Source organism: Microtus pennsylvanicus, chromosome 4, assembly GCF_037038515.1.
Source record: "Microtus pennsylvanicus isolate mMicPen1 chromosome 4, mMicPen1.hap1, whole genome shotgun sequence".
In the NCBI taxonomy this organism is placed as follows: domain Eukaryota; kingdom Metazoa; phylum Chordata; class Mammalia; order Rodentia; family Cricetidae; genus Microtus; species Microtus pennsylvanicus.
The window spans coordinates 31,806,663-31,831,423 of NC_134582.1; the positions used below are offsets into that span (position 1 = coordinate 31,806,663).

Consider the following 24,761-nt stretch of genomic DNA (forward strand, 5'->3'; position numbering starts at 1 on the left):
AGGAACATTAGCATTGTGAACAGCAAACGACCAGGTCAGTTCCTGACAGACAAGACAATGACTGAATGCTCAACAAAGCTCAGCCATGACTGATTCCTGGGACTTGAAGTATTGAATCTGCTGGGCTGTGTGGGTCATCCCAGCCTCTCACTGATGGAGTAGAGCCATATCAACTGGGGAGTAAAACATGCAACTACTCAAATATGCCCAAGGCTTAAACTCCCCCCTGCCACACACACACACACAAGAGAGCAGTATGTTGAATCAGTTCATAGCAGGTCGATAACAACTCCAGTAGTTTAAGGTTCTAGGGGCCTAAGAGTGTGTCATCACTTCAGCTTAGAAGCTCTGCCAGTGGGCATGGTCCATTGGGGTGGATGAGGGTTTGCCATGGCTCCGAGATGATATAGCATAGATTATGGGGGGTATGAGAGTTTGGCACAGTCTTGGTGTCTTTTCTTGTGAGTGTGCAGCATGTGGACTCTGAGTTACCCCAGGCAAGCTCAGAACCTTTGATGACCACAAGGGTTTTGGAGGTTTCTAGAATCTTTTCACTACCTTTCACCTTCAGATCCATCCTGTTTCAGAGTTGATCTTCATTTGGGGGAGGAAAGGAAGAGGAAGGCCTTCCTGGGTTTTAGCAGCTAAACTACTTCTTCCTTTACTGGCTTTGAAAGACAATTGTTATTTACTGTGCTTAGCGGGGGTGTTAGAAGCTTCTAATTGGATATCTTGTCCACCTGCACCTCTCAATAGAAATTTAGGTTTAAAATATTGTTCTTTCTGTCTTGTTTGAGAAATTAAGGGGTGCTGGGCTTATTTTCTCACAAAATACTTAAATTTTTTGTTTCTAAAAGTTTATTTCATTTTTTTCTTACTTTATACAAGGTAAGAATGAGCCACAAATTTCTTTGTAGCATAGTTACATCCCTTAAGTTGGTTATATGAGTAACTGCGTTCTTTAAAATATAACTAAGGGGGCAAGGAATCCACAATAATTTGCTGAGTCCTTACTTTACCACAGACACTGACGTGACTGGAACAGAGAGAGGTTATCTAGGGAATGAAAGAAAAGGTAGACAGATAGATGTACAGAGGATCTGGCATCAGGAGGACTGGGCTTGCTCACAGAAAAGCCTTAGCACTCATCAACAACCTTCAGACTCAAGAGGAATGCTCAGCTTAGCTATATTTTGAACTTCACCTAGGGGAGGGGATCGTGGGGGAGAAGATCCTTTGTCAATTTTCCATGGATCTGAGACTAGGGTCCTTGTCATGCCTATGTCAACAATACACATTCATTTAGGACTTCTCTGTAGATGGAAGTTTCTGTCCCACCTTCTATTAGTGAAGCATTCTCATCTTCCTTCCTCTGCATCTGGCCTTTCCTCTTCCCAGAATTCTTTTAGTCTGATTGCTCTGCCTGTACTTCCTGCCTGGCTACTGGCCAATCAGCATTTTATTAAACCAATACAGGTGACAAATCTTTATAGTGTGCAAAAATATTATACCACAGCAGTTTAACTGCCCAAAGACACAAAGTTTAAAACTTACAATTCTAAAAGACCACTGTATTTCATTATCTAGTATGAGAATGGTGAGAATTCATTTAAAGGTTTTCCTAAAACTAAAACTAGTATTATGAAATGATATAGCTGTGCCACTTCCGGCAAACCCAAAGGAGCCCAAGCCAGCATAATGGTGAGATGCCTGCCACTCACACTTACTGTTGCGTTTTTCACAACAGCTAAGCAATGGGATCAACCAGGATGTACACCATCAGAGGAAAGAGTAAAGGAGGGTAGGAGAGATGCACAATAGAGATTTACTCAGATATGAAGAATAACAAAATCACGTCATTTGCAGGAAAATGAATGGGACTGTAGGTTCCTGGGAGAGCAAAACAAGGCAGGTTCAGAAGGTGACTGTTGCATATATTCCCACACATGTGAAGCCCAGACTGTACACGCAGCCATGTAAGCACACACATAAAGTACAGGAGTAGACTGGGGACTATTTGAAAAGAGGAAGTGGAATGGACCAGTAGGAGAGAAGAAAAGTGAGGGGAAGGTTAATCCGTATGATCAAAGCATCTACCTATGTGTGGATATGTCGAATGCCACCTACCATTTTCTGAAATGAAAATATGCTGATTTGTAAAAACCTCAAAAAGATAAAAATGCATGAAGCACTTTTTGCCCTAACTCATACTTTTTAGTGATTTCAGCTATTCACACTTTAGTTTTTTTATTCCATTTTCATTAAATGCAGAGGGAAGAACAGATATGGCTAATCTAATTTTTATATAAGCAGCAGGAAAATGACCAGTGGCTGATGGTCCACTTCAATGGTGAAAATCTATCAATATTGACCAAGCGGTTATGCAACTTCATTCCTTTCTTATTTTTTGAATGATAACAATCCTTATGACATTGTCTTCAAAATTATCTCACAGCAAGGAAATGAGGGGGAGAAGGGGGATGGAGTATTTTCCCCTCCCACCTGAATTGTGCCCAACTGGCAGAAAATACCAAGAGTGTCAGCATGTTGCCTTAATCTGACTGAAAAGGAGAATAATTTCCATTCCTATTTAGTCCCCAAACACCAAAATGAATTATGAGAATTGCACATTTTCTCCGAAAGCTCGCCTTTTACATCCCCCCCAACTCTCCCTCTGCCCTGCCCAATGTGTGTGTGTATGTGTGTGTGTGTTTGTGTGTGTGTGTGTGTGTGTGTTTGTGCAGGGTTGGAGAGTGTAGTATTTACAGATGGTCCTCGATCGTGCACAGAAACTTCTGGAAATGAGCTGTTTAAAATCCCTTCTCTAACAATCATCTCTCTACTCCCCTCTACTGAATTGTGAACAGTGAACCTCCACATTACCCCAAGCCTGCCCTAATTAGCCAAAGCCTGCAGAGCAGAGTGTACTGTTGCAAATGTCATCCTCAGGGCAGTGTTGCAAAGAGGTTTTCATGACAGCAGGGCAGATTAATACACTGGCTTTTCTCTCAGCTTTGGAAACTGAAAGGGTTGTTTTTCTTATTTTTTTTCTGTTACTGTTAAACTGTATTAAATGCATATACATATATATACATACACACACACACACATACAGAACTCTTTTGGATCTAATTATGATTTGGATTCCGAAAAATCATAATCCCCAAATGAAGAATATATTAACAGAGGCAATGCCTTCCAAAGCAGCATTAATCAGATGCCTGTGTATGACTAGTTTTTGGCTTTGCTAGGAAACTTACTCTGACCCCATCTTTTTAAACGTAAGCTGTACATTCCAAGAATCATTTTTTCAAATCAGCTATCATTATAAAATCATTATTTTTATCAGCAACAGACAGCTAGCACATTCAAACTGGATGGTTTGATTAGTGGTTAAAGAAAGAATATTTCCAAAGGTGTGGGCAGGATGTTGAAAAACAGAAAGGGACAGTGCCTAGGAATTCACTCCATCCTAAGCTGCAGAAGGAGGGGAAGGGCACTGTTCCTCTAACTGAGAGACTTGAATAAGGAACCACAGTCTTCAGTGAAGGCGTCTGACTGTCCTATAGGAAACAGCAATGAGAGAAGGGAAGGAGCAGGGAACTGAACTTATGTTCCTGCTGGGCCAGCCTCACCAGGTCTCAGCTCATGGAAACCAAGGAATGTTGACAGTAAGAGAGCCTCTTGCTATGATCGGGGCAGCTGGAAGGATCCAGCATGTTCGTATTGAATCAATGAATGTTTATTCCATCATTTCTGAAAGTTTACCATATGCATGAGCTGGACCCAGGGAGAATTTACCATAGACAGCAACTGTGGGTTAGAGAAAGTGTGAAGTGTGAATACGTGGGAAGCTGCTGTCATAAGATAGGTTTCAACATTAGCTTAGTCACATCTGAGTTGTAAGACTTTAAATTTGTCACTTCAAATCCTTGGCAAAGGTGTCTATCAGAATGGTGATGACAATCTTTTACTTTTGTCATTGATTGTCGCTACTATAAAAATTATTAAATTATTTAGAGCACATGAAAATATTCTGAAAACTATAATACACTTTGATTTTAAGTTGCTTTGAACAAATTCTCTGAAACTATGACATTTTCAGTGATTTTATGAATCAATTTTTTTAACTTAAAAGAGAAATATGATCTGGGAGGAGGTGGCTTACGCCTTTAAACCCAGCACTCGGGATACAGAGGCAGGCAGATTTCTGTGAGTTTGAGGCCAGCTCTACAAAAGCTAGTTCCAGGACAGGCTACAGAGAAACCCTAAAAGCTGAGAAAGGAGGGGGGGGGAGAATGAGAGAAAGAGAGAGAGAGAGAGAGAGAGAGAGAGAGAGAGAGAGAGAGAGAGAGAGGATTGTCAAAGTCATTTGTTCATTTAATTGTTTACAAAATTGTATCTTATAGAAGAAAACAAATGCCTAGAATATACTCAAAGACTTTCCCTAGGGAATTTATAATTTCTTCCATCAGATTAAGTGCATCTTAAAAATTGTGTTGCATATAAAGACACTGCTTTGCTTATTACAGGTACTTATTTCCAGAGAGTTTAGACAAATGTGATGATCTGACATTTTTAGGGAAGTAAAAACATAATGCAACAGATAAAGGATAGAATCTTTGGGTACGTGCAGCTCACACACTCTAGGTCTCTGAGCTAGTTATGAAACGTTATGGGAGGTACCCTAATGATACTTTGGGACAAGTACTCAGAGGATAGAACTATGGAACCAGATTATAGCTTAGGAGATTTTAATACAACACTCTCAGAAATGCAAGTGGTTAGAAAACTGGCAAGGACATGTGGATCTATAAAATACTTAAAAAATGTAGGCAAGAGTCTTCTAAAGAAAATTTCTCAAACATATGATTCACTCACAATAATAGACTGTTCAACTAAAAATAAACTCATAACAAATTCCACAAGTCAGAAACCATAATGTCATATCCTCCAGCTAAAACGCAGTCAGTTAAAATTTGAAAACCTCCTAATGAAAAGATAAAGAGAGCAAGATCAAGAAAATGAATCGGTTCACTTGAAAATGCAAAACCACAAATGATTAAATAAAGTAAAATATTAAATATAAATGAGCCTAACTAATATGTTAGCAAAAGAAGGGAAAAGCACATATGTAAGAAAAGAAAGAAAAGACTCAACAGTTAGGATTAGACATTAAGCACATTCCACAACTTTGGCCCAAGTCCACTGTTCTATGAGAGGCCATGCCCATCCCCACACCTTTAAGGGGAGATCCCTGCACAGATAGTCAATGCTTCCTCAGAGCCCACCAACTTCCCAACAGCACCCCTCCCCTCATTTCCATATCCTCTCCCACAACTTCAACACAAGTCCATTGCCCTAACTGGAGGCCACACTGGTACCTGGAACCCCAGAGGCCACAGAGGCTGCCATAACCCCAGAGGAGATACCCTATTGGACCTGAGAACTTATCCAAATTACAGGTCACTCAGGCCAGAAGAACAGAAAGGAAATGGAAACCAAAGAAAATAAACATCCATTGGACAAAGATAAACTCAGAAATTGTTGCCTAAACCTATATTTGCCCTAAACCCAGATGCCTAGGGGCCAGCATAAGAACACCATCATCAACAGCCTGGTCAATATGGCCACAACCAGAGCTCAGCTATCATACTACAGCCAATTCTGGGTATTGCAATACAGCTGAAGCACTAGAGAATGACCATAAACCAATTGTATGAAAATGATAGAGGCCCTTAAAGAGGAAATAAATAATTCCCTTAAAGAAATCCAGGAAAATACAAACAAGCAACTGGGGGAAATGAATAAGCCCTTAACAAAAGCTAATAAAACCAAGAAAAAATAAACAGATGAAGGAAATGCATAAAATTGTTCAAGACCTGAAAATGGAAATAGAAGCAATAAAGGAAACACAAACTGAGGAAATCCCGGAGATGGAAAATCTAGCTAAGCAAGCTAAAGATGCAAGGGACTAAAGATGCAAGTATTACTAACAGAATACAAGCGATGGAAGAAAGAATCTTAGGAGTAGAAGATACAATAGAAGAAACTGATATACTGGTCAAAGAAAATATTAAATCTAAAAAATTCCTGACAAAAAGTATCCAGGAAATCTGGTGCACTATGAAAAGAGCAAGCCAAGAATTATGGGAATAGAAGAAGGATATGAATCCCCCTCTACAAAGACCCAGAAAATATTTTTAATAAAATCATAGAAGACAATGTTTCTAACCTAGAGAAGCACATGCCTGTAAAGGTACAAGAAGCTAACAGAGCACTAAAAATATTAGACCAAGAAAGAAAGTCCCCAGCCACATAAGAATCAAAACACTAAACACAGAACAAAAGAAGAATATTATAAGCTGCAAGGGGAAAAGGCCAAGTATTGTATAAAGGCAGACCTACTATAATTATACCTGACTTCTCAATGGAGACTCTAAAAGTCAGAAGGGTCTAGACAGATGTCTTGCAAACTTTAAGAGACCACAGATGCCCGCACAGACTACTGTACCCAGCAAAATTTCCAAACACCATAGATGGATAAAACAAGATATTCCATGACATAGTCAAATTTAAATAATATCTATCAGCAAATCCAGCCCTACAGAAGGTACGAGAAGGAAAACTCCATCCCAAGAAGAATAATTACACCCATGAAAACACAGAAAATAAATAATCTTACAGCAACAAAACCAAAAGAAGGGAGAAGCATGCATGCAAACACACACACACACACACACACACACACACACACTCGCACACTGCTACCACCATCAACAAAGTAACAGAAATTGACATCATTGGTCATTAATATCTCTCACTTTCAATGGGGGCAGTTCCCCAATAAAAAGATGTGAAAATAGGACTGATCTTTCTGCTGCATACAAGAAACACATCTCAATATGAAAGATAGACATTACCTCAGAGTAAAGGGGTGGAAAAAGAATTTTTACAGAAACAGACCCATGAAGAAAGTTGGTGTAGCTATTCTAATATCTAACAAAATAAACTTACAAGCAAAATTCAAGAGATGCTGAAGAACATTTCAGATTCATCTGAGGAAAAATCCACCAAGATTTTCTCAGTTGTGAACATCTATGTTCCAAACATAGGGTTACTCACAATTGTAAAAAAAAATTACTAAAGTTTAAATCACACATAGAACCTCACATATTAATAGTAGGAGACTTCAATACCCCATTCTCACCTATGGAAAAGTCATTCAGACAAAAACTAAACAGAGTAATAAAGGAGCTAATAGACCTTATGACTCAAATGGACCAAAGAGATATCTACAGAGCATTTCACCCAAACACAAAAGAACATACCTCCTTCTCAACACCTCACAGAATTATCTCAAAAATTGACCATGCAATCAGTCACAAAGCAAGTCTCAATAGACATAAAAAAACTGAAATAACCCCCAGTATCTTATCAGATCACCATGGATTAAAGCTAAATTTCAACAACAGAAACAACAGAAAGCCTACAAACTCATAGAAATTGAACAATTCTTTATTGAATGATTACTGGGTTAAGGCAGAAGTAAAGAAAGAAATCAAAGACTTCCTAAAATTCAATGAAAATATATGTACAACATACCCAAACTTATGGGACACAATGAAAGCACTGAGAGGAAAGTTCACAGCACTAAGTACATTCATAAAGAAATTAGAAAAATCTCATATTAACAACTTAATATCACACTTGAAAGCTCTAGAACAAAAAGAAGCATACATACTCAAGAGGAGTAGATGGCATAAGATATCCAGGTGAGGGCTGAAATCTACAAAATGGAAAGAAAGAGAACAACACAAAGTATCAATGAAACAAAGAGTTAGTTCTTTGAGAAAATCAACAAGATAGACAAACCCTTATCTAAGCGAACTAAAAGGCAGAGAGAGATTAACCAAATTAACAAGATAAGAAACAAAAAAGTTGACAAAACAACAGAAACCTAGTACTCTACAAAATTGGAAAAATCTAAAAGAAATGGACAATTTTCTTGATAGATACCACTTACTGAAGTTAAATTAAGAACAGATAAGCAATTTAAATAGACATATAACCCATAAGAAAATAGAAGCAGTTATGAAGTCTCCCAACCAAAGAAGCCCTGGGCCCGAGAGCTTTAGTACAAAATTCTGTGAGACTTTCAAAGAACAGTTAATACCAATATTCTTCTAATTACTTCACAAGGTAGAAACAGAAGGAACATTGCCAAATTGATTTTATGATACCAAAATCACCCTGATATGCAACCACACAAAGACTAAGCAAAGAAAGAGAATTACATACCATTTCACTCATGAACATTGGTGCAAAAATACACAATAAAACACTCAAAAACTAAACCCAAGAAAACATGAACAAAATCATCCTCCATGATCAAGTAGGCTTCATCCCAGAGACGCATTAACATACAGTGAGTGTAATCTACTGTATAAATCAACTGAAGAAACAAACAAAACCTAAATCCTACATGATCATTTCATTAGATACAGAAAAAGCCTTTGAAAAAAGTCCTAAGTCTTAGAGAGATCAGGGATATAAGAGACATACATAAACATAATGAAAGCAATGCGTAGCAACCCTATAGCCAACACCAAATTAAATGGCAAGAAATTCAAAACAATTTCATTAAAACCAAGAACAAGACAAGGCTGTCCTCTCTCTCCATGTCTATTGAATATAGTACGTGAAGGTTCTAGCTAGAGCAATAAGACAACTAACGGAGATCAAGAGCCTACAAATTGGAAAGGAAGAAGTCAAAATATTGCTTTTTGCAGATAATATGATAATATACATAAATGACTGCAAAAATTCTCCTATAGAAAAAATTTCTCCAGGAAACACCTATAGCTGATGAACACCTTCAGCAAAGAGGCTAAGATAAAGGTTAATGCCCCCCACAAAAAAATCAGTAGTCCTCCTAACAAAAACAATACTCTTTACAATAGCTGCAAATAATATAAAATATCTTGATGTAACTCTAACCAAGCGAGTGAAAGACCTTTATGATAAGAACTTAGTCTTTGAAGAAGATACCAGAAGATGGAGAGAACTCCCATGCTCATGGATCAGTAGGATTAGCATAGGAAAAATGGCCGTCTTACTCTGAACAATCTACAGATTCAATGCAATCCCCATCAAAATTCTAACACAATTCTTTACAATCTTGGCAGAACAATTCCAACTTCATATGGAAAAACAAAAAAAACCCAGGCTAGGTAAAACAATCCTGTACAATAAATAAACTTCTGGAGGCATCACCACCCCTGCCCTCAAGCTCTACTACAGAGCCCTTGTAATCAAAACCTCATGGGAGTGGCATAAAAACAGACAGGTGGGTCAATGGAATTGAACCGAAGACTTAGTCTTAACTCTACACACTTGTGGACACCTGATTTTTGACCAAGAAGCCAGAATTATACAATGGAAAAAAAGAAAGCATCTTTGAGAAATGATGCTGGTCTAATTGGATGTCAGCATGTAGAAAAATGCCAAGAGATCCATATCTACCACCCTACACAAAACTCAAGTCCAAGTGGATCCTTCAAAGACCTTAGCATAAACCCAGATACACTGAACCTGAGAGAAAAGAATGTGGGGGAATACCCTTGACACATTGGCACAGGAGACAGCTTTCTGAATAGAACACCAATAACACAGGCACCATGATCAACAGTTAAGAGACGGGACCTCATGAAACTGAAGAATTTCGCTAAGGCAATAGGATGAAATAGGCAGCCTACAGAATTGGAAAAGATTTTCACCAGCTCCACCCATGACAGAGGGCTAATTTCCAGGATATATATCAAACTTGAGAAAGTACAAATCAACAAACTAAATAATCCAATTGAAAATGGAATACACAGACCCAGAAATACAAAAATGGTATGTTGTCACTTATGGTGGATATTAGCTATAAAGAATAACCTTGCTGCAATTCACAGACCCAGAGAGGTTACGTAACAAGGTGGGGACACACGGATCTCCCTAGGAAGGGGAAATAGAAGAGATTTTGTGGGTAGACAGTGGTGGGTGGGGACAGAGTATTAAAAGAGCAACTGGAAAAAGGGAGCATTTTAGGGTCAGGTAGAAACACAGTGCAAGGGAAACTCCCAGGAATCTACAAGGAAGATCCCAGCTAAGACTCCTAGCAAATGTGGATATGTAGCCCCAATCGTTCATTTCCTGTGACCAGGAAAGAATTTCAGTAGGGAGACTGGGACACTAGTCCAGCTACATCGACCTACAGTCTGTCCTGCCTATGGGACATGCTGGGGTAAGGGGTGGCACAGAGATTGTAGGAGTGGCCAGCCAATGACTGTTCCAGCCTGAGACCCATGCCACAAGAGTGAGCCTACTCCTGTTGCTGCCTGGAGAAATCGAGACCCAGAAGCTGAATGGCCCAGAGACCTAGGATAGAACCAAACATGACTGGAAGAAAAAAATGTCAATGTAATGATGGCTGATTATATTCTGCTATACTTAGAGATTGGTACTTAGCCCAATAATCATCAGAGAGGCTTCATCCAGCAACTGGTGGAAACAGATGCAGAGATCCACAATCAAACATTAGGCTGAGCTTGGGGAATCCTGCTGAAGAGAGGGAGGAAGGATTATAAGAGCCAGAGGGATCAAGCACATCACAAGAAAACCCACAGAATCAACTAACCTTGGCTCATAGGAGCTCACAGAGACTGAACTCATATCTAAGGAGCCTGAATGATCTGACCGAGGCCCCTTGCATATTGGTAAGAGTTGTGTAGCTTGGTCTTCTTGTGGAGAGGTCTTCCTTCTTAACAGAGGGAGCAGGACCTGTCTCTGACTCTTTTGTTTGCTTTTGGGACTCTTTTCTTACTGGGTTGCCCGGACCAGCCTTATTATGAGGGGAAGTGCCTAGTCTTATTGCAACTTGATATGCCATGTTTGGTTGCTATCCCTGGGAAGCCTTTCTCTGAAGGAAAAGGAAGAGGAGTGGATGGGGGTGGTGGGTGGAGGGAAGGATTGTAAGGAAAGGAGGGAGGGAAAATATGAGTGAAGAATAAAAAATAAAAATGAAAAAACAAAAAGAATTTTTAAAAATTAAGTAGATCATAAAAACCCAATAACACATATAATCAGACGTGGTCTCTTTGGAAATGCCTTCTAATGGAGGCTATATTGTAAACAAAATGTGAATCCTTTTCAGAAGGTGAGTAAAACCCATAATTAGGCATTTGTGTGCAGAGCCACAAACCCTGGCTCATCCAGATCCCAGTGTGGTCAAAGATCACAATCGACAAAATGTGAGTAAGAAATGGACAGGATGTCAGTACCCTGGAGGGGTTCTACTAAGAGGGGCTCACCCCAGGGAAAACAGCCCATGTTAAGAAAAAGAAACTAATCTTTCTGTAGCACTTTTTTTTCTGCTGCTCTTCTTTATTTCACGCCATGGGTCTTCTTTGAGATACATACAACAAGGGACACATCAATTTGGAGTCTGAACGGTGACATCACATTGAGACAACTGCTAGAGTCTCTCATTAGGTAAAAAGCTCTTAAGTGAGGAATCCACAGGGTGGCCTGATTTGGGGGACACCTTAGATGTACCTTGCTCCAATCAATATCACCATGCTACTCACGACATAAAAGCCCAGAGTCAGACTGGCAAAGATACTCGGGTCACGACTACCTTCGGAAGACTGAGTCATAACCCAACCCATTGACTTCATCACAGCTTTCTTCCATGTGGAATAACGGACTTCACTTTCCTCAGCTTTGATCCGAGGTTGAAACTTCTCCATTTGGACCACTGATAAGTCCTTGGGATCCAGACTCCACACACTAACTCCTTCTGCGGCCCCTGCTGCCATGGCGGCTCCCAGGGCGGTTGTCTCTGGCATGGAAGGTTTCATCACGGGAATGCACAGAATGTCAGCTTGCAGTTGCATGAGAATTTTGTTTTCGGTCATTCCTCCATCTACCTGTAAATGTTGCAGTGGGATTCCACAATCGCGATTCATGGCATCTAAAATCTCTCGGGCTTGGAAACAAACAGCTTCTAGGGCAGCAAAGGCAATGTGGCATTTATTGGTAAACTGAGTGAGTCCACAGATGATCCCTCTTGCACTGGGGTCCCAATAAGGTGCATATAACCCGGAAAAAGCTGGAACAAAGTAGCAGCCATAAGAACTGCCTACTTGTTCAGCAAGCATTTCAATATCTCTTGATGCCTTAATAATTTTCATATTGTCTCTGAGCCAGCTAACAACAGCACCAGCTATAGCTACAGAACCTTCCAGAGCGTAATAGACGGGTTCCTCTCTGCCAAGTTTGTATGCCACTGTGGTCAGAAGACCGTGTTCAGAAACTACACACTTTTGGCCTGTGTTACATAGTAGGAAACAACCTGTTCCATATGTGTTTTTGGCTTGTCCATCCTGGAAGCACATTTGCCCCACCAAAGCAGCAGACTGATCCCCCAGACACCCGGATATCGGCACACCTTCCAACGGCCCAGTTTTCATTAGCCCATAGATCTCAGAAGAGCTCCGGATTCTGGGAAGGATGCCCATGGGAATTCCAAAAAACTTGCAGAGCTCTTCATCCCACTGCAAAGAATGGATATTGAAAATCATGGTCCTGCTCGCGTTACTTACATCGGTACAGTGGACACCTCCATTGACTCCTCCAGTCAGGTTCCAGATAAGCCACGAGTCAATCGTTCCAAAGAGCGCTCTGCCATCTTCAATAGCCTTTTGCACTTTCCTCACGTTGCCAATGAGCCAGTGAAGTTTCACTGCGCTGAAGTAAGTGCTGATTGGGAGGCCTGTCTTGGTCTTGACAAAATTATTGCTTACTGAAATGCTTTTGCTGAGTTTCTCCACAGTGGACTGGGTCCTTAGGTCAAGCCACACCAACGCATTGTAGAGAGGTTCTCCAGTTACCTTGTCCCAGACTACAGTAGTTTCTCGCTGATTGGTGACACCAATAGCTTTTATGTTGGAAATCTCAATGCTCTGCTGCGTAAGTTTCTCACATGTTTTCTCTATACAGTCGTACACGGACTGTAGGATTTCCTTTGGGTCTTCCTCTACCCATCCTTCTTTTGGGAACTCCTGTTTTATTTCCACTTGATGGTAATTAAGTAGTTCAGCAGTTTTAGGATTGAAAACCAAAAAACGTGTTGAGCTGGTTCCTTGATCCACTGCCCCTACCAACGGCCCCAAAACCGCTTTCTTAGCGTCTGCCATGAATCCAGCTTTGGTGGCAGGTTATCGCGTCTGGTTTCCTTGGTGATGACAGTGGGCGTGGGAGGGTTCGGCACGAGACCAGAGGCGATTGGTTGAACCGCTGACTTCCTGGTAACTACCTCATCCCTGATCGTCCCTGATCTCCAGAGGAGTAGGACCAACCTTGGATAGAAAGCAGGCATCTTGAACTTAATTTGTTCAAAAGTTAACCTGGGATGCTCCCTCAGCTGTCCTGTGTTCCCAACTTAGTAAAAACACTTTCTTTTAATTCACCCAGTTTCTCTGCCAGTATCCTAGCCGATTATGCCCGTTCTCATAAGTCTCACAACCTACCAGGAAATCCAGCCTGTTCTCTCTCTAAATTACTACCGCTTGCCAAATTTACTGCCATCGCCTAGGTACAAGTCACCCGCACCTTTCTCTTTAATGGCCTATAGCAGTGTCCTCCTGGCTGGTCATTTCCCAGTCTCCTGTTCTAAAAAGTGTTCTATTCAAGCATCGCGATGGAAAGATTTCCTGAAAATAAAAATATGATCATGCCCTTCCTTGGTCAAATTCTTCTCATTGTTTCCTATATATTTACAAGAAAATTTAATGCTTTTCTGATCATCTGGAGAGTTCTAACTCATTAAGGTTCTTGGTTATGCCTTCTGCTTCATCTCCTAGACTTTTTGGAGATAGTGAAAGGAAAAGAAAGCAGAAATCTTAAACCTAGGTGCATTATAGTCAGCAGGAAATTTATATGGACCTATCATTGTTCAAAGTGAGCTATGGAGTGAGGGTCATCAAGCCAGAAGCAATAGCTGCAAGCAATATGGTTTCCTGGCTAACAAGGATCAGTTCTGTATTCTTGGCAGAAAGCCTTGACCTCATCCAGATGCACACGGAGTGATCAAGGAGAAGCAGATAAACATCTACCACTGCTGACTGACGAAGAGAACTGGTCTACCGCATCTTGGCTTCGTTGCCTTCGTCTCTAGTAACACAAACACTAGTTAGACTTTTCTTTCCCATGAAGTAAGTAATTACTAGGTAAGTTATTTTAAGTCCTAGCATTACTACAAAGAAAAATAAATTCCTTTCTGGCACCACCTTCAAAGAAAAATTTCAATAGGATTAGGTTCCTTTAATCTACGTGTGCATAATAATAGCTTCTAAAAAGGCTTCATCAAATCCTTCTCTATCTCATCTCAGCTGCACTGAAAAATAGCCCTTTATACTCAGCTTTTATGGTAAAGCCTTCCCAAAGTACAAATTTTATTAACTTATGGGCATAATGTAGAATAGTCCAAACACAAATAAATTAATTACAACAAGTCAAGGGGAAAGACATACTTTGCCCTAAGAACATTCAGAAAAGGGAAAGACAGATGGTATGTTTATATCAGAATATTCCCAGTAGTCCTGGAATACCAGATAACCCTGTTCATTGAGTTTTCTGCTCAAGTAGTATATATGCATTCACATAAAATTCAATTATGCAGGAAATTTGATAAGTTTCTGCTTTTCTGATTTTTTAAAAATTACTGTTATAATCAACTGTTGCTCTGTGTTTTCAAAATCATTCATGTTTATATGGGCATGTGTTTTAATTAATATGTTAAATGCTTGTCATTGCAGGCTTCAGTCACCTGAGTATTTCCAAACATTGTTGGAAAAGGTAAAGGAATCTTCCATATTTCAATCTACTTTGCTGCCTTGGGACATGAAGTGCCTCTTCATTTTCTCAGACTCTCCAGCTTCTATTTCCCTTGTAATAACCAACAAACTGTACGTTCTCCTCCAAGACTGTCAGTGGGACAATGTTTCTTTCTTTGGAGAAAACTTCATGAATTTTTTCCAAAAACCCACTTAACTCAAGGGAAGTGGTATTTTGGTTGGGTAAATTTGTGAAGGGCACATATTTTCGTACTTTTTTCTTTCTTATGCAATTTTTTTTTATTGAGTCAAGCTCCCATGTATCCTTAGGCAGGCCTCAAACTCCATATGTAGCCAAAGGATGGCCTTGATCTCCACATCCTCCTGATTCTAGCTCCCCAGTGCTAGAATTACAGGCATGTCTCACAGCTCTCAGCTTCAGTTTTCATTTCCTGTTTGGTTGCTGGGTACACACACATAGGTACACACACACAAACATGTATAATAAAAATGCTTTTAGTCATGTTAACACATAAAACTTTTGGTTTTGAGACAAAAAACCAAAATTACCTACCTTTTAATATCATGTTTCTGCAGTATTTTTGAGTATTTATTTTCTTCATAATTTGTATTTATGTATTTTATGTTATTTGTATTTTATGGTTTTTAATCTTTTACTTTCCATTGGTGGGCAACTTACCTAAAATCAAGAAACATGCCTATTTTATTCCTATCTGTGACAAATATTTTTAATGTTAGCACATGAGCTGATCTGCATAAATGAGTCAGGCTGGTCAGTCAATCTTTACAGTGGGAACAAACATACATTTCATGTTTTTGCTAAACCAAAATGGCTCTAGTCATTTATTGGACTTAATCCTTGGTGAATAATAACATTTAGAAAATGGTTTAAGGGTTGAACACTTTTTGTTGGCAGTTTTAAAGAGGGTTCCAGAATAATGATTCTGAAATCATTCCAGAATAATGATTCAAGGGGGCATCATTAAGTAAGCGCAGTTCTTTTTATGCACCAGTATCAAGATGGTTTCTGAAAATCTGAGCAAAAATGTGTGCCACCTTATTTTCTTTGCTAAAACACAATCTTAGTGTCTGTGTGAAGATTGCTTTCCCTGGCTTTTATACATCATCAGATACTTTGGGACCATTTTCAGTTGGAATTACACATTAAAAAAATTAAAATTTTAGCCTACATTTATGTCCATTGAATATCACAGTTCTTGACTACTGGAAAAAGACTTAGGTTCCTAATCAGAGATAGAGATCTTTTTGCACACATTAATAAGAAACATATCTCTGTGATGATGGCAGAGCCCCAGTCCTCCAGGTCGATGCAAGAAGAACCATGAGGCTCATGAAGCTATGGTGGGCTGGTACAGAACAGAGATTCTGAGGTCAGAGGACCTCAGCAATATTTTCACAATAGCAGTATTTCCCTGATCTCTGCTTAGGAGGAAGACAGCATATCTTCCAGGGCTACTCACCATACAAACATCCTTAAATGCACAACCTGGAACACAGAGCAATAGGTCTACTATTTGTAAGATGTACAGAAACAGGAGATAAATGGAGAATTGTCTCAACATCGTGTCTAGGGAAATCAAGGGTTTTATTATGCTAACTGATCATGTACATAAAAATAAAATCCAAAATGTCCCACATCATTCACAAATGCTACTGCCAGGAGGATGGGACATTACGAAAACCCAGAGCCAAAAGAGGAGATGAGAAAGAAGAGGAAAGAGGGCAAGTACCTCTTTTACCAACTGCCATTGGCATGTCTGATGGAAACTAAGGACTGAGAAGTAAATGGGTAGAGGTGTATGGGTCTTTCCTGTCACATTATAATGTCATTTGGAGCAAATTAAAATATTTCTCTTTATTTCCATTTATTCTTAACTAGATCATGAAAACCCAAACAACACTTTCAAAGGCTACTTTACCTCCGCTTAATACACAGCTCCTTTATTATATTTTCATAAGCCAGAGAAGGCCCCAAAACAGCAGGTCAGACATGCCATGAATTGTATGGGAAAGGGCAAAGAAAAGCCATTTTCAACATCCATGAAAGGCACTGCAAGTCTGACATGGGTAGCGTATGAATGGGGCTCATACTTGCTCTTGTGTTTTTATGCATAAAATCAAATGTAGGAATATTATGTATGACTTTTTTTAAAAAAAAAGAAATCTTTTTTGTTTAGACTGAGGACTCTTCCCACACAGCCACTGCTCCTGCACACACAGTAAGTGTAAAGGTCTATTTTCAAGGAATGCTATAAAGCTCTTGGGGAATTATAAACTGTTTCATCCGTCAGAAACTATTTGTCCAGGCCTGGCATGTCCAGCAAAGTCTTACTAAGCAAAAATTAAGATAATTGCTTCGGTTTCATTAGAAGGTAGCTGCAGTGTATCAGACCCCAAGACACTCTGTGAACTGCAAACCCCAGAGGAAAAGGGGCTGCGTGCTAATGTGGATGTCGGCTGTGAGATGAAGGAGTCCAGAGAGAATGGATCCCAGCTGCTTTTGTTGGGTGTGTTCCCATCTGCATCCTCTGGAGAACTAAGGGGTGTAGCTCGTGCAAAGAAGAGATTCCAGAGGCGGTGTTCCTGTACTAGCCCTCCTCATGCTGGCTCCTTCATCGTACACTATATATAAAAATAGGCTCAGTGATTTTTCTCGAATGCCATTTGCTGTGTACCACACTTCACGTGAATGATGTCATCAACTTCTAGCCACAGTTCCTTGAGTGGCCTTACTAAACTCATTGTGCCGTTGTAGAAACGGCTGGTGGCATTAAAGAAACGTGTGCAAAGTTCTTGAGTTGTAGAGATAGTTGCGGGATGTGCCTTCAGCAGTCTGCATCTAGGAGAGACTGATTCTTTGAGCACGCTGAAATGTCTCATGTGATCCAGTAATCCTAGAATTGTTCAGACTGACCTTGTCCTTTGCCAGGACCCATTAAAAGTATTCAGTAGATTTGAAAGTGATTTTTGTCAAGTTAGCGTCAATGTCATAGTGATTGGCTTGCAATAGGTGATATGCTGTTACTTCCAGTGCCAGGTTATTAGGAACACCTTTGTGATAACAGATAAGAAATCAAAAGAACACTGGGAAGAAGAAATGTCTCATGAGTTTAGAGAAAATTCATGTATGGTATGTAAGTTGTGTCTTGGAATCACATCAAACAATAATATCCACTGATTAATCTTCACTACAGTTATCACATCTATTTAGCCACACTTGGCTGTTTTGACTTCTGTTTCTCCTACTACTCCCCTTCCTCCTATTCTCCTAGTTCTTCCTCTACCCCTTCTCCCTGCCTATCTCCCCTGCCTCCCTCAACAGAAGGCGATTGTCGGCTTCTATTCTCTTCTGGGTCCAATACTGTCCTTGAACTCTAGGACCTTAATGGTAGGAATGAATTACCTGTGGTCAGCTTGTCCTGAATAAATGAGACTTTCTTCCCAATGCTCCTTTCTTCAGAGACTCAGTGCTATTTTGTAAAATACTGAGATTTTCTTCATGATTTCATGAGTTTACTCTTCACTTCCAACCCTATCAACTCTATCTCTAACCTAATGATCCCTCTTGTAGTAGAGCCAAGAAAGGAATTTCACCCGTTACTCATGGCGCTTGTAGTTCAGAGTCCTAAGCAGACTTTTAAAGAGTAAACACATTCCAGATAGAAATACTGGGGTATAGACTGTGGAATTGCTTTAGTGCACTCTAGAGATATGTAGATGTTTTTCTTTGTCTTACTATGTTCTGGTCACATTACATTCTGACTTAGGAAGCAGCGAAAAGACAGGAAGGAGAGCCCAGCTATGAAAACCTCAAGTCTGACCCCTGTGAACCACTTCCTCTAGTAAGACTCCATCTCTGTTAGGTTCCAGAACCTTCCACCATGGTGCTATTAGTTGAACTTGTAGGGGAGATTTCACATTCAAACTACAACACTACTTGTCTTGTGTGAATGAAAACTCCTGAAAAGAAGTCTTCACTGAAGAGACTGACTGGTTAGAACTCCAGAACTCCTGGAATATTGCAGGTCTAGAAGATTACTTCCTCTCGAACTAGCTTTAGATCCTGGAGCAGTCATTTCTTTCTCGTGTGTGTCAGAACTAACATTATGTGACTACTGATCAAAAACGAATTGACAGGAATCTATTTACTTAGGAGTCCCCTTGGCTTCCACTGACCCAAAAGATAAGATTGTCATTAGATAGAATGTTAAGCCTATAGAAAAACTTCCTCCATCTTCCTATAGCCACCTCTCTGATATCCTCACCTGTATTTTAAGCTCGCCTTGATTTGGGACTCTTTGTTCTAAAAAACTATGAAATTTCATGACATTGCTTCCACATTGGAACATGGGATTTTGGGTAATCTAAATCTGGGATCCAAAGCCACGGTCCCTCAAAATGGTTCCAGAATAAGCCTCTCTTATTCTCTTTAAGATGAGAGCTGTATTTTGTGTGTATATGTGTGTTGACACTCATGAAAATTCATATCCACACACTTAGTATTTTTTTTTAATTATAAGGTTAGCAAGATGGTTCAATCTGTAAACCACTTGCTATTCATTATGATGACCTGATACCTGGGACCCACATGGAAGAGTTAGAAATGAACCAGCTGATGCAAGGTCCTTTGACCTCTACATGACAGTCATAGCACACTTGTTCACACAGAAGAAAAAGATAGAGATAGAAAGACAGAAAGAGAGAGGAGAGAAAGAGAGAGAGAGGGAGAGAGGAAGAAAGAGAGGGAGGGAGAGAGAAAGAGAGAGAGAGAGACTAAGAATGAAGGAATATAGTAAAAAGCTAATTTAAAATCTAACCATTATAGTCATTTCACTAGCCTTTCCATTGAACTACTAGCTGGCCTGGGTCTCTCTTCTCTAATCTACCAAGCTCTCCTTTCTTCCCCTCCCAGATGTTTGCCGTCCTCATTTGGAGATGCATAAACTCGGTTTCATTAATTAGCAATTTAATATAACATTTCTTGGTTGCAGCATTAACACCGTTGATTGGCATGCCTCGCTGGTAGGAGCTGACGAAGTGCTTGTCTTTTTCCTTTGGCTTGAGGGCCAAGACCATGTTTTGACTTTCTAGCACACTCTGCAATATGTGCAGAATGCTGTGCATGTTGAAAATGCACAGGACCCTCACAAATGTTCTTAAGTGTGTGTTCTGTGCCAGCATGTTTCTTGGCGCTGAGGTTTCAATGGCAAGACGAAGTCGCTATGCTGAAAGCATTCTCGGCACAAGAACTAGAAGTTGTTCTGCTGTTCATTTAGATATTTTCTTGGTCATTATCTAGCAACAATAATAGTCAAAAGGAAGTCAAATAAATTTTCAAAGTCCACATCTTCCTTCATAGCTGTGCTTTTATGGTAAAGGGAGAACTCTACAATGTCAGTGACTTTACACAAATTTCTGTCACCCTCCTCACACCCTGGTGTGGGTTTGGTGGCTCCTCTCCACCTACCAGCTGAGCGGGTGCCCCCCAAGTCAAGGAGGGGCTTTAGTGCACACTGTTTCCGATCAGTCCTCCGTTATATTCAGTATATGCGAACAGCTATGTCAGGCACAGGGACCTGAGTGGACTTTTAAGGACCCGGGAAAGGTAAGATAGATACTAAATAAATAATATCTATTTAATATAGGGACACTAGTGGTCTTTTCACCAATACTCATTATTAGTTGAGTTCTTTCTTTGCAAAAACACTGTTCTGGGCACTTTATACTGATTACAACCTTGTGAGGCAAACGCTTTGGGGATCCAGAAACTGAGCCGCAGAAAGAATGAGTCATTTCTTAAAGACCCCACACATAATCATGGATGGGGCGGGCGGGCGAGTTTAATCTCAGGCTTTAAGCTCCAAAGTTTACTTTGTTTCCACCCACTGTGTTTTAAAAAGAAAAAGGAAACGAAAACTTAAAGCCCTGGAAGAAATGCCTGCCTGTTCTCGGGCCAAATCCAGGGAAACATCCTGCAGATAAACTCTTCTTTTACTTTGGGTGACCCGAAAATGACGCTCTATCCTATCATAGGAATGCCCTCCGCTAAATCTGTTTCCTGAGAAACCCCTCCTTGCTTGTTCCCTCTCTTTGAATGAAAACACGCATTTTTTAAACAATCATTAGTAGCTCAAACATTTGCGTGAGCTCCCTTTGAAGTAATAAGCTGAACCTAACAATTAAGCAGAAAGCTATTTCTTATTAAATTTTACTGTTCTCCCCCAACTAAAAAAAGTCTTTATGATGTCTAGCCTGTGTAGAGACCACTGAATTCCCCGGGGTTGCTTATGCAAAGGTGGGATCAGTGACTTGGGAAAGCACTCCTGGGCTTACATTTTACTTACTGCCTTCTTCCTAGCCAACCCCAGTTCCTTGCATCCTTATTGCCATGACAACCAAGAGACCACAGAAAATTTTGTGTGCCTTAATGATGGGTTAAGTAGCCGAATGATGGAAAAGCCTGGACAGGGAGGGAAGAAAAGAGCCTCTATTGCCACCTACTGGGCCCTATGCTTTCATCAGTGTATCTGCTGAGCCATCTCTCGTTCTAAATTTCTGCCTCTGGCTTCTTTTGTCAGCTAACTTTTGCTTGCTGACGTTCGTCAATGTTTCAATTTCAATTTGGATGGAAAAATACTGACGGAAAAGAAACAAAGGGTTTAGCCTTCAGCACTCACTCCTCTTTAAACTCATCCTACTTCATAAACAAGGATAATAGTTAACCACTTCTCCACAAGGCTTAGTGGTTGCCAAGTGTTTTTCATTAAAGCTAAGTGAAAACACTTCCCAGGATGCGATGTTAGGGCAGTGATGTATTACTAATCATGTGCTTTGATTAGCCTAGGACAGTAAATAAGTGAGCTGTCCAAAACCTTCTTAAAGGGCCTGTCTATAGTTTACAGATAGATATTGTTAAGGGTGCTAGTTTCCTTTTTTATTTTATTTTTTAAGAAATGGGGTGCATTTACAACTACATATCAATTTACAATGACATCGCCTATTAATTTCACATGCATTTATACCTTAGTTTATACGCAGGAAATAGGGATAAGACTACATTCATGGTCTAAAGTGAAGCTTCACAAGTATTTCCTAGAGCATTTGAAAAAATAAAAATTCAAGAACATGCAACACTCATTTGAAGAATGAACCTAGGCTCTTAGTACTTAGAAATTGTCTGAATATGAAGTTTGTATTGTCCTTGAACTTCTGCTCACGTTCTCAACAACAGCTATGGTTGAGTTTTTATCCTCAACAAATCAGCATTGTTGAGTAGAGAGAGTTAAGATTGAGAAATGTATGATTTTAATCACAATTCCCAAGCTGTGTCCCCAAAAGGAAGGGGCTCCTATTGCGCATAAGCTGGAAAGTCTTTGAATAGTTGATCAGTTGGAGTCAACAGAGGTCAATATCCTGGCAGAATTGTTTATATCATTTTACAAGTTTGACTTTAAATTTTAGCTATAAGAAGAAATGACTAAGAAAACTCAAGAAAGCATTTCGAATAGAACCTGCTCAGAGTATACTTTAAGGACATGGTCGTGTATGTAATATGATGCCACAGATATGGAGAAAGCAATTAGGGAAGAACAGAACATTCCAGATGGAGCCCTTTATGCAGAGGATAATTAAAATCATGATTGTAGACTTTACTGGGTATAAAAGTTATATCTCTATACTGTGTATGATAATTAGAAATCCCATGTGAATTAAGAATTAAATATAAAATTGCTAAAAGAAAACTAAGTGACTATAAAGTTTGGAAATGGATGTTGGTAAAACTCTTCAAGTTAGTCATCACACACCTGAGACAGAAAACAAGGGTCTAATACATTTATTGTGGTGAAATGTTGAACTGGCATGAGACCTCTAATTAGGCAATGCTTCTTCACACTCAGTATGCCTACAGAGAGATTTAAGAGAGGACCAGAAGCCTCTCTTTACTCCTCCACCACAATTCATCCTAGAATGTAGGAAGGAAGTGAATAATGATACCAAGTGGCCTGAACCTATGTGAGGACCTTCATGCTTTAGACTGAACCTCATCCATTTTTCCTTCTCCCTCACCCACAGAGCACCCTCTCTCCTCTCAGCACCTCTACCTTGCCATAGAAAAAAGTTTTAATCAGGAATTATGAACTATTGTTCTCTAATAGACCATCAGTAATATCTCCTTGGAAGTGTATCTAAGTATGACCAGAAATTCAGGATTCTCGGGACATCACGGTCACTTGTATCCACTCATAGATGTAAAACATCCCCTAGTTTCTACATATGTCAAACTCAACATATCCCCGCCTTGCTGTGTGCTGCCCCGCTAAACAGCCAGCACTTTTCTCAATAACAATGTGTTGGAAAAGCTAATAAATTGCTGTACTAAAGGAATAAAGAGGTGTGGGACATGCCCAACCGCCTAAAAGCAGGCACGCTTGAAGAAAAATATTTTTGCCTGAATTGCTATATTCTTTCTGATCAATATATCTATATAGTAAATTTTATGTTGTGTGCACATTTTGTTAGAAAACTGGCCGAAACATTGCCTGTCATGAAACCAACTTGAAATCTATACTCTAAATATTTATGGTTATTCTTTCAGAAAATTGGCAGGGAAGGGAGAGATGAAAAGGTTACATGATTTTACTTCAGGAGTAAATGCAAGTCCATTTTATAGTCTATTAGCACAAAATAAATAAATAAACAAATAAACAAAAAGAGAAAGAACCAAATCTTGGGCGGGAACTTCTATGGCTGGGCCACGATGATTTATGTTGATTGCTTGTAAATGCTGCCCAATGATTTGTGTTGATTGCTTCTAAATGCTGCCCTCTTCTGGACAGAATGTGCCAGAGACTTTATTAACAAATCTGTGTGAGCTCCTGCTTTTGAAAATAGAAAGGGGTGGGCATGAGATTGTGAGAGATTGGAAATTAAGAAAGACAGAAATAAAACCAGAAAGGCAGACTTATATCCTGTGGGCCTTTCAAGTCATTCTCCTACACTTCTTCTTCTGCAGTAATCTTGTCAAATACTCTCCAGAAAGGAAACTGGCAAGTCATACAATTTGTCCAAGTTGTGTTAAATACCTACAGAAAGCTAGGTCCTTGGGAGATGTGACGCTACGACTGATATTCCCATTGCGGATGCCCCTCCCCTTCCTGTACACATGTTCCTGGATACTACCATTCATCTTTGGCCCCAGCTGTTCCAATTTCCTGTCTTCTGCTGTTCTCACAGGTAACTGCCATACTTAGCATACCTGCTAGCAGACACCCTAGAACCCTTTCTGCTCTCCCAATACATATGGACTTTCTTTCCTTTTTGCTAGAAGGAGTGTGGATTTTCTTTGTCTCCTTCTGAATCCAAGTACTCCTATCGTCTGAAGTGGTCTGTATTTGTACCAGTAATTGGAAAGAACAGATGTTAAAACACGGCTTGAACAGGCATAGTAACTTAAACCAGAGCAGATAACTTTTTGATGTGGGAGTGTCATATATCAATCTGTTGATTTCATTGGCTAAGTAATAAACAAACTGCTTGGGCTCATAGCTTAGAACATAGGTGGGTGGAGTAAACAGAACAGAATGCTGGGAGGAAGAGGAAGTGAGCTCAGAGAGACACCATGCTCCCCGCTCCTGGGTAGACGCGCACGATGAAGCAAGCTGCCAGGTCAGACATGAATCTTTCCCAGTAAGACCGGAGTGACACAGTTTATTAGAGATGGGTTGATTGGGATATCAAAATTAGCCAGTAAGGGCTAGAGCTAATGGGCCAAGCAGAATGGGCCAAGCAGTGTTTAAATGAATACAGTTTGTGTATTGTTATTTCGGGCATAAGCTA

General features: G+C 39.9%; 1 protein-coding gene across 1 annotated transcript; it reads right to left on the reverse strand.

Annotated features, from left to right (window-relative positions):
• Positions 1–11,591: 11,591 nt before the first annotated feature.
• On the reverse strand, positions 11,592–13,244 carry LOC142848645 (glycerol kinase-like). The gene has a single exon (XM_075970840.1). The coding sequence runs from the start codon at positions 13,242–13,244 to the stop codon at positions 11,592–11,594; it is 1,653 nt and encodes a 550-aa protein (XP_075826955.1).
• Positions 13,245–24,761: the final 11,517 nt, after the last annotated feature.